Source organism: Merops nubicus, unplaced genomic scaffold, assembly GCF_000691845.1.
Source record: "Merops nubicus isolate BGI_N331 unplaced genomic scaffold, ASM69184v1 scaffold16309, whole genome shotgun sequence".
NCBI lineage: Eukaryota > Metazoa > Chordata > Aves > Coraciiformes > Meropidae > Merops > Merops nubicus.
This window is the reverse complement of record NW_008631833.1, coordinates 2,760-12,796: the sequence shown is the minus strand read 5'-3', so window position 1 is coordinate 12,796 and position 10,037 is coordinate 2,760. Positions and strand designations below refer to the sequence as shown.

General features: G+C 50.5%; 1 protein-coding gene across 1 annotated transcript in view; it reads left to right on the top strand.

Moving 5' to 3' along the window:
* Positions 1 to 10,037, top strand: part of RPTOR (regulatory associated protein of MTOR, complex 1) — a gene marked incomplete at both ends in the record, with an annotated part of 97,559 nt that overhangs the window by 87,005 nt on the left and 517 nt on the right. Inside the window, 2 exons of the mRNA XM_008947726.1 lie at positions 1,147 to 1,194; positions 7,522 to 7,628. Of these exons, the coding sequence (XP_008945974.1) occupies positions 1,147 to 1,194; positions 7,522 to 7,628 (155 nt within the window). The remainder of the gene's footprint in view (positions 1 to 1,146; positions 1,195 to 7,521; positions 7,629 to 10,037) is intronic.

Below are 10,037 nucleotides of genomic sequence, written 5' to 3'. Positions count from 1 at the left end.
GGTAGGGAAAAAGGGGCATAGTGAGCAGCACCTGGCGTGCTCTGAAGCTGTGATTTCACAGCAGGAGGCTTTGGGGATTCTGGCAAGTTCTATGGAGAAGGGTGTTGGAAGGCTGGGGGCCGTGGGAGCTTGCAGAGCCCCATCAGTGGTGTCTGCCTGCTCCCTGGCACCCCTGTGCCCCGGCTGTCTGCCCGGCCACGGCCACGCTCGTGCCTCTCAACAGCACTGCAAAGTCTTGTGCTGCTTCTTTGTGACAAAGGGAAATGAGCCACGAGCCCCAGTCAGAATGGCTCTGCCCTTGAAAGCAGTGCAGCCCTGGAGTTTGGAAAGCTACAGGAGTGTAACCAGCTGCTGTGCAGTGACCAAGCGCCGTCTGCTCAGCTCATCCCTGCCCAGCTCTGTGTGTGCTCTCTGCAGATGCCCACATTGTTTTCCCTTCCCTGGTCCAGCAGAGAGAACCAGTATATTGCTTCTAAAGGGCAAGGGCTGGAGGGCTCAGCTCAGTCCTTTCCCAAACGCCTGGAGCTCCCTGTGTAAGGTTTTCCAGGGTTGCCCCAAGTGCCTCTCACATCCCCGTTTGCTGCCGTGCTGGGGGTTTAGAGTGGCTGGAAACTAGTCTGTGTGTGAGGCCAGCTTCCCACTGAAGAGCTGTTCAGACAGAGCACCCGTGGGTGTTGGTGCTCTGTGCTGGGCAGCTGCCTGTCCCCAGCAGCACGGGCAGAGGAGCCCCCGGTGCAGCCGCCTCATCTCCTCTGCCTGGTTTGGTTGGTGGCAGATGCCACGAGGTGTTTGGATTTCCGTCTGTCACTTCCTGATGCATTTCACTTCAGAGCAGGGACCAGATCATGGGAAGGATAGTCTCCTTCTTCCAGAAGAAGTGTCAAATCTGTGCTGTTGTCAGCCAGCCAGAGTTCTCCCTTCACACATGACAAGTGCCACTGGTGATGGCTTCCTAGGGAACGCTGTGGTTGAACTCCTGCCTGCTCTCTGGATGGAGGCGTGTGCTGCTCTTGGTGCTTCTGCTTCTCTTTTATGTTCTTTCCTTTAATTTGAGTTGCTTACTCTAATCCTTTTTTAAGATTTATTTTTGCTCTGGCTGACCAACTTACCCTTAGCATCAACCCCTTAATCCCTGTCTTCTCACAGGTCTGGCCCGAAGGGTTTCAATCTATCTTGACAGAAGTAAGCAGGGAGGTGAGTGCTCTCTTTCCTGTTACCTATGATCAGCTGGGGTGGGAAGATCCTCCTGGTCTGGCTTCGGGTTGGTTGACTGGTTGGTTGGTTGGGTTTTTTGTCATTGTTTGAATGACTGCTGGGTCCTTGTGGTTCCTGGAAAGCTTTTCTGCTTCTCCCATTCCTTGCCTTGTGTCTGTGTCCGTAACAGCCGCGAGAAGCGCAGGGAGGGTGTCTGTGCACTCTAGGGAAGAGCAGACAGCTGCTGGGAAGAGGGCATCTTCCTCTCACTCTCTCAGAGCTCTCTGCAGTGAGAGGAGGTGTGGCTGGGATGTACAGAGTCTCTCTCTTTTCCAGGAAGACTTCAAAGCATCCCTGGACAAAAGGGTTTGAAAGGCAGGTTCCAAACGTGAGCCACCGTTAAGCTAATGTGGCTCTTACTGGGCTTTGTTTGTGGTGCACTTCTGCTGTAAAGAGCATGTGGAAAGCAGGAACTGGTAAATCTTTCCCAGGAGGCTCAAAATAGTGGACTTTTGGCAAGGATATCCCTAATAGATTTTACAAAGGCTGTTCTTTCACGTGGAAGGAAGCAAACTCCCCAGCCTCTGTCTGTAGAAGCCAGGACTGTGCAGCGCCTGCGTGGCTCTGGAGCCTGGCTCCCTCCTCTGCCAGAGGTCCCCAGGCAGGCAGAGGGTTAATGTGCCAGGGCAGCTCTGTGTGTATGCACCTCCCTGCATGCTCGTGTTGACGTAGTCATTTTGGGTCATTCATCAATTATTAATATTTGCTGACTGATGAGAGCTGAACGTGTCTGCAATGATGAATAGGACGAAGATGATTGCGGTGGTGTGTGATTCAGAGCTCTTTAGCTGGAGGTCTTTGCAGGTCTCACTCTTCAGAGGCAGAGCACTGCAACAGAAATTAGTGGAGCTGATGTGTTGCTGTGAGCTGCCTGGATCTGCATTTCACTCAAAAATCCACTGGCAAAAGGAAAGGCTAAAATTAGCAAGACTGGCTACAGGGAATTCCTTGCTCAGCCAAGGGGGCATCCCACCAGTTGAAGGGCAAAGCAGCTGCTGCCTTGCTGGCTCCGTGCTGCTGGCACCCAGCAACCCCACCCTGTCCCAGGCACACAAGTAACTGGGAATCAGTAAAAAGTAAAAAACAGCATTTTCTGGCCAGGTGTTCTCCTAGTGCACAATGCAGCAAAAGGATTTCTTCTCTCCCGCTGAAGAAGTCTTAAAAATGTATGAGATTAGCTATTTGCTTGACAGTAAAATACATCAGCAATATTTAGAGAAAGTACACTAGTTTTGTTGCTGAAGCACAGAAAATGTGTTCTCATTGCCTAGGATTCTGTGAGGGATATTTCCCAAAAGGAGGACAGGGAACTGTCCCTTCATTCTCGCATCGCTGGGTGCTGCTTTTGGGCAGGGGTCACCTGGCACTGCTGTGCTGTGGGTCAGGGGGAGGTCAGAGAAAGGCCAGTGGCCTGATGGCCCAGGTCACAGCAGGCCAGTGTGCCAGCCAGGCTGGGAATCCCTGAAGCTCACGTGAGCACAGAGCAGAGTCTGCAGCCAGCACATTCAGCATTATGAAGGCAGCTGAGCTGGCAGGAGTCCCAAGATTTGTTCCTGTGACCCTCTGCCCGGGCTGCTTCACCTCCTGCTCTGTCAGAGCTCTTCTGGGTGTCTCAGCACACTGCTGTCACCTCCCAAGGGGTGACTGAGTGTGCAACATGAAGAAGGAGACTGTGAACAAGAGAATATGCATCTGACCTGTGCCCACCTCTATCCATCGCTGCCTCCTGGGGCTCCTTGGGGCTGATACGTGAACAGCCGTAATCTGTCTTACCTCCAGAAAATTTCTACTGGTGCCAAGCAAGAAAAAATAAGGGACCTATTTGCCAGTCCCCTGCTTCCTTCCTGCTCTCCTGGGGCTTCTGAAACAAAGTGAAAGACGTCTAATACCCGCTCTGTAAAAAACCAGGACCTTGTCCTCTGGAGGCTGTGCTGTGCTTTGAGCAGCCCTGGCTCTCCTGGCAGGCAGGTGGGGAGAGGCAGCCTCAGAATCGAGCAGCTCACTGACAGGGAGGTTTCATGGGGAGCTGCCTGGGGCAGCCTGCAACAGAGGAGCCTCAGCAAAGCTCTAACCTGCAACAGGAGCTGATCAGATGATCAAACTCCAGCAGAGCTTGTACTGGAGAACAAGAGGGAGAGAGAAAAGCAGAGTGAGTCTTGCTACATCTCCCCTGGGGTTGGTATCTTGTCCTTTAGGAATGAGGAGTTTGGGAGAAGCACCTTATTTCTGGTCAGGTTTTTTTTTTATGGCAATAAAATAGTTGGAGAAATTGCAGCTCCAGGGGTTTGTGTTCTTTTAATTGGATTCACAGCATCACAGCCACTCTTCTCCCTTGCTGCACATAGTCCTTGGCATAAGAAGAGTGATGCTTTTTGAAAGGATGTTGTAGAAATTAATGATGAGTGAGGCCAGACAACCCTCCTACTGCTTCCTGGAAATTAAAAAAGTGCTGTGCCTCATTGCTCAACCAGGAGGGCCCATGATTTAAAAAATCATCAGTCAGAAGCCGAGATGCTTTTTTTTATTGTGTTCTGTGTAGGTATTCCTGATTTCACTGAAGTCCCAAGTACAGGTTGGCCTCATTCCAGTGGCATTAAAGATAAGTGCAGAGTCCCAGAGTCTGCAGCTGCTTTCAACAGCAGTGTTATTTACTGAAATTTATACAAGGAGCTGCCCCACCCAGACAGATACCTGTTGCTCAGAGGGAACCTGGAGGGAACAGCCATAGAAAGTTACAGCATCAAGAACAGATTTGTTATGTGTAGCCTCATAAATAAGCTCACATCAAACAGAGCTGCAAGTATTTGTATTAGAAGACCTAAAAAAAAACATTAAAAAAAAAAAAAATATCACAAACCTTTAAAAATTTCTTTCCCTGAGCCCTGGAAGATTTGTTGCTCTCAGCTGAGAAGAGTGATAACACTCCCTATAGGAAAATTGTGCTCTGAAGTAGTGATGGTGAGGAGTGCACCCCGTGGGTGCCCCTTCCTGCACCCACTGGCTGTGCCCGGGGTTCTCTGGTGGCCTCTGGCCGGTGTCACCCCATTGCCCTGCTCACCCCATTCCTGGGGGCAGGTGGCAGGTGCCACGGAGCCTGGGCACACCCGGTGGCAGCAGGGGTGCCCGTTGCCTCTCTGCCCCACTGAGGCTCAGAAGCACCTTGGCTGCCAACTGCAGGAGCCAAAACCCGGCAGGGGAGCTGCGGGCGCAGTTGTGACATCCTGGACGAGGACCTCTGTTAATTAAAAGGGAAATTATAATTAGCACGAGTCCCACCTTTGCTTCTCTTCCCAAAATACTAGGAGTTTAACGTATTAACGTGAGCCAGTGTTGTATCATTTCCACCACAAAAGCGTTTGCTCGTGCATAGAAATAGTTCAGCTATTTGTGTCTCGTTTCGTACTGTGCTTGTCAGCTCTGAGTGGAACATTTCACAGTCAGAGGAAGCTTTCCTCCTGCTACCCCCTTGTGAACCACTTAAATGCACGTACAAAGGCTCTTCTTCTTTCCAGACACGTTTGGATTCGAGTGTGGCATTCCCAGGCACATCCTGGGGTGCCCTTTCCCCCCCCCTCTGCCCGGGTCCCTGCGGGGCCGTGGCCTGGGCTGCAGCAGGAGCCGACCCCAGAGCCAGACCCCGACTCCCCGGGGAGGTGCCAGGAACTCCCCTGGGCTGCAGCTGGTACACAGCCACTCGGTGCTCTCTGGTGCCCCTCTGGGTGGTGCAGCGTGAGCAGCATGCTCTGAGACTGCCCAGCCCACCCGCCAGGGCTGGGCACCAGCAGCTGCAAAGGTTCCTATTTTCTTGGGAGAATAAGGAGGGTGATGAAGGAAAGGGAAGATGCCCTGTTATGGGATGATTAGAGTGCTGTGCTTGCCTCTCCCAGAGAGCAGAGCTCATCGCCTGCATGGGCTGTTTAAGTTCTGTACAAAAGGCAAGAGCTGCCCTGGCTGCTTTGAAGAGCACGAGCTGCACATACACCAACACCATCACCCTCCTTGCTTTCCACCCATGGGCTGCCAGCTCCTGCTTCAGGGTGAGCCCTTGTCCCTTCTCTCTGGTTATCTCTCATGGGACATCTCTGGGCCATTCTGCATAAAGTGAAACCCCTCTGGAGCATCTTCCCTCAGTGAAGCTTTCCCCAGCCTGGTAGGTGGCATCACTGAATAGCCTCAGTGCTTAAATTCCTGACAGATAAACCAAGAGAAGCACCAAAACCAGGAGTCATCACTCAGAACTCACCATCTCCATCCCCTTGCAGAAAAGACACCTGGAACTGGAGCAGGCTGGGGACCTTCTGCGGATCAGGCTGAAATAAAACATTGTCTTCAAACTGGGAGATGTAACTGGAAAATTGGGAGCTTTAAAACTGCATAAGAGCACTTTGCCTACTTAACTCCATCAGCGATGGTAATGGTGGTATCTGTCTCGGCCTGCCAGGTTTATCTTGTCACATGGCCCATAAACAAGATGACAAATGAAAACACTTCAGTGATGTTTATCATCTAAATCACTGCCTGCTTGTTTGCCTCGAATCTCCAGCAGCCCTTGGAGCTGCCAGGCAATCTGAAGGAACAATCAATTTGACTCGCAAGATAAAGACACAAGCTCCCAGCTTAGCCCAGAGTCCCCAATTTCCTGCGGTGAGATGACGAACTGTCAATAAACATCAGTAATCTTCTTAGTGATGTGCAGCAAGATCAGGAAGCAGCTTGGGTGTGACGCTTAGGAAGGGGAGATGGGCAAAATTTTTTATCTGGATCCGTGCAAAACAAGGTCATTTCATCATCTTTGAAGAAAACTTGGTGTTTCTAGGATGCCTTTGCTGTTTCCTTTGTGCCCTGTGAAAGCGTTCGGTCTGGTAAAAGGTCCTTAAGGCCTTTTGGTGACAAAGAGCACGTTGGGGTAGGTTTAAATTTCCTGCTGGGGCTAATTCCTAGCAGTAAATAGAGGCAAATTCACATTTCTACCTTCTGGACAAGCAAGTTGTGGAGTGGCACTGCAGGAGTCCCACTGAAGGGGACTGGCTGGGAGCAGGAGCCTGCAGTCCTGGTGCATTGCAGAGCGCTTCCTGACGCCGGGTTCAGCTGGTTATAAAACACTTCTCGGCACCAGAGGCTCAGTTTGGCATGGATGTGAGGAGGAACCACTGCTCTGTGAGGCAAGGCTGCTGCTGCTGCCTCTGCTGGAGGGAGAGCCCTGCCCGAGGAGGTGAAAGCCACACAGAAACCTGCCTGCTTCTCTGGTTCCCTCGCGCAGCGCTCCCAGGGTTCTCATTTGTGTTTTCAATGTGGGAATTAGTCTCCTCAGAAAACTTGCAGGTTTGGGGCTGGCCAACCTTTGCAGCATAAACAGCAGAAGATAATTGGTGTACAGCTCTCTGCTCTGAGCAAAGCGTTTCCGAGCTGAGGCAGCAGCACACGGGTACAAAGAAATCCCCTCTAATTAAACCTGTGGGAATTGTTCCTCAGGGGTTTCCCCCACCAGCCAGGGCTTTCACTGCCAGCCAGCCGTGGTGGGTGTGCTGGGGACAGAAAAGCCCTTGTGATTCTTTTACAGCACGGATGGGATGTTTTTCTAAGCTTCACTTAGCAATCAGTTTGTGCTCCCAAAGATGAGGAGCAGAAGCTCTCAGAAATGTGTTTTAGCTGGTGTCACTGCAGGATGCTCCCTCCTTGGCTGCCTGTGTGGCAACTTGCTTTTCACTCCTACCAAGCTGTTTAATTCAGTACCTTGCAGCAGTGACTTGGCTATTCCTTGTTGAGATACATCTCCCCTTAGCCACCTATTTCAGTTAGAAAGAGGAATCCTGGTCATCCAGAGGCTCTCGGGTCTTGCTGTGTGAAATGTCACCAGTTTAGTCTACTTCAGTCATCCTTTAATCCGGCGTTCTCATAGAATCATTTAGGTTGGAAGGGACCTCCAAGAACACCATGAAGTGGTGCATGATTTATTAAGACTCCCTTGGAAGTCCTCAGCAGCTTGGCCACGTCCCTGGATGGCTGTATTCACCTTCCTGCAGGGGCCATCTGCACTTGGGCTTTTGTGAGCTAGACAAGAGGTCAAAGATGTCTTTTGGACTCAAATCCAGCTGATTTGGTCCCATTTGGAGAACGTATGGATGCGTGTGTCTGTAATTTTACATTTCCTCTAATAACTGTAGTTTCTGGAGCATGAGGTCACGACAGCTGGTGTTGCAATTGGAGCAGCTCTGCCTGTGCTGATGTGGAGAGTAATTTGCACACCCTGCCTGTGTTTTGTCTTAGGAGCAGGAATGGTAGTCGACTGGGAACAAGAAACTGGGCTCCTGATGACGTCGGGGGATGTGAGGATAATCCGGATCTGGGACACAGACAGGGAAATGAAAGTCCAGGTAACCTCTGCCTCTTTGTCCTGTTCCCCTTTTCCCTCCCAGAGTTACCCTGTGCACGGCCCAGGCATCCGAGGCTCATCTCTGGAGAGCTGACAGGTTCTGGAGCTCCTGCCTCACAGTCCTGTTACAAGATAAATGAAATTGCACACCTATGTAGGGAGTGTGTCAGGTCTCTCCTGGAAGCTGCCCCTGCCATTCCAGGTGCCATAAAGCAACGTTTGGGAGAGGTGGGGCTGTGGAACCAGAGGCAGGCCCCAGGATGCAGACAGGGTTTCCCATCAGCACATACCTGAAATAGTGTAGATGTTCTGGAGGAACCTGGTGGTGAGTTGGGTTAGGGGCAGAGCACATGGACTTGGCACTGCCATCTCTGCTTCTCTGGGACACACAGAGAGCTGGTTGTGGAGCAGCACTGCTCTCCCAGCTCCCAGGCACGGGTCTGTGTCCAGGGAAGCTGCAGAGAGCACTCAGGTACCTGCTCAGGACCGGAGCTCTCACCAGCACAGTGGAGCTGTCACAGCTTGGCCCAGCCCAACTCAGCTCACAGGTTTGCCCCGTGTTCTCTGGGCTGGGCTCTCTGAGGCTGGGGGTGCCTGCGAGCCCCCTGGCAGCTCCCTTGGCATCCTCATGTCCCTGGGGAGCTCCACAGGCAGGGGCACCCCGGGCAGGTCACCTCTCACCCCTGGCACGAGGCAGAGGGGAAGGACACCACGGGTGCTGCTGCTGCTCAGAATCCCATGGAAGCTTCTCAGAGATCAGAAGGAGGAGCAGCTGCTCTGTGAGAGTGAAGTCACCGTGCTGGAGGAGAAAGGAAAACTAGTTTTCAAAGCTTCTAGAAATTAATTACCCTTGGATGAACGTTAATTACACCACTTTGGCCCCGCAATGCGGGATAATTAGGCCTATGTTAATCTTAATTATTTCCACATATTATTTTTTCTATGTAAATTAGGGAACAGCAAAATTCAGGGGGTGAAAATCTTTTAAATTAGGATGATTAATGATCGCACCAAAACTATCTAAAAACGTGTTGTTTCTTTTTTTAATTGCAAAGATTGGTTGTGTTGAATTTCAAGTGATTGAAACTTCCTGACTCAGTAACACTGGAAAAGGGAAATTCAGCACAAAGAAGAGTGGAGCTGTGTAATCCCAGCTAATAAAGGTGCATTCCCACTCTTTGAACTTCAAAAAGTGCACCTCTGGAAGCACTCGGGCTGTAGCTGAAGAAGCAAGTCCTTCATTTTCACTTCTGCTGATTGTTCCTGCTTCAAAGGCAGGACCTGGGTTTAGGCAGCTGGAGGAGCTGCTGAGAACAGCCCTGAAGGTTGGTGCCTCCAGGCAGCAGCACAGGGAAGAGCAGCTGGGAGAGGTGACTGTGCACAAAGCAGAAAGGGGACTGAGGTGTGAAACAGCTGCTGCAGCTCTGACCTGCCTCCTGATGGTTACCCCACTTTGTCAGAGCCACTCAGCTTTTTTTACCTGTTTTAGTTGAAAATGGTTTTCCTCATAAGAGGCGTGGGTATTATTCTGAGCAGTTCTTTCCCCTACAGCAAAAAGGGAGGAAGCTGCAGAGTGTTCCCAGCACAGCCCTTGTGAGCTCCAGCCTTCTCTCTCCATGTCAGTGTGTTTAGTACACGCAGCATCTGGTGGCTGAGGAGTTGAAAGGAGGGGGAGACCTCCCTTCATCTGACCATGAACAGAGGGGGAGAGCCAAGTGCTTGAAAAACAAATTCAGAAATAAAAGTGGACTTTGTTAGTGGTACCTGGAGCCATTCTGGGCACAGGGAGCTGCCTCCTGGGAAAATCATTTTATTGTTTCCAGGGCCAGAGACAGGTTTGGTCTGGCACAGACAAAAAAATCCATAAATCTTACAAGAGGCATTTAAATAACTTCATAGAACTTATTTGGTTGTTGACACGATGCACAAAAAGGGCTGATATGTTGCAACTTTGCACCTAATACCTTGGAGCTTTGTTGTAACTTTGTTTACATGGGTGGCATCACCCAGAGCAGACCCTGGGTTTCTCTCTGGTGTTATATTCAGCATTACAAGTCTCTGCTTTCTGCAGGTGTATTTGTCTTATATGATTCTTCTCCTTCAGATATATACTGTCCCTCCTGCCATTCCAATGGCTTTTACAACTTGTACACAACAAAGCTGGTTTGTGGAGGAATAACTCCTCTAACCATTCATTTTAACTCATTAGTTATACTTAGGAGTGAATATTTAATATTATTTAATATTATAAATAATATTGAATCCTCCTTCCCCTAATAATCCTTGCCTTCGTTCGGGTTTATGAAGCTGAACGATGTGCTAAAGCTGGTTTTGCTGGAGTTCCTCCTCTTTGGGTTGCACTGTGGGACTTGTGGCTCAGAGACGTGGCAGCAGCTGTGGACCTTTTACT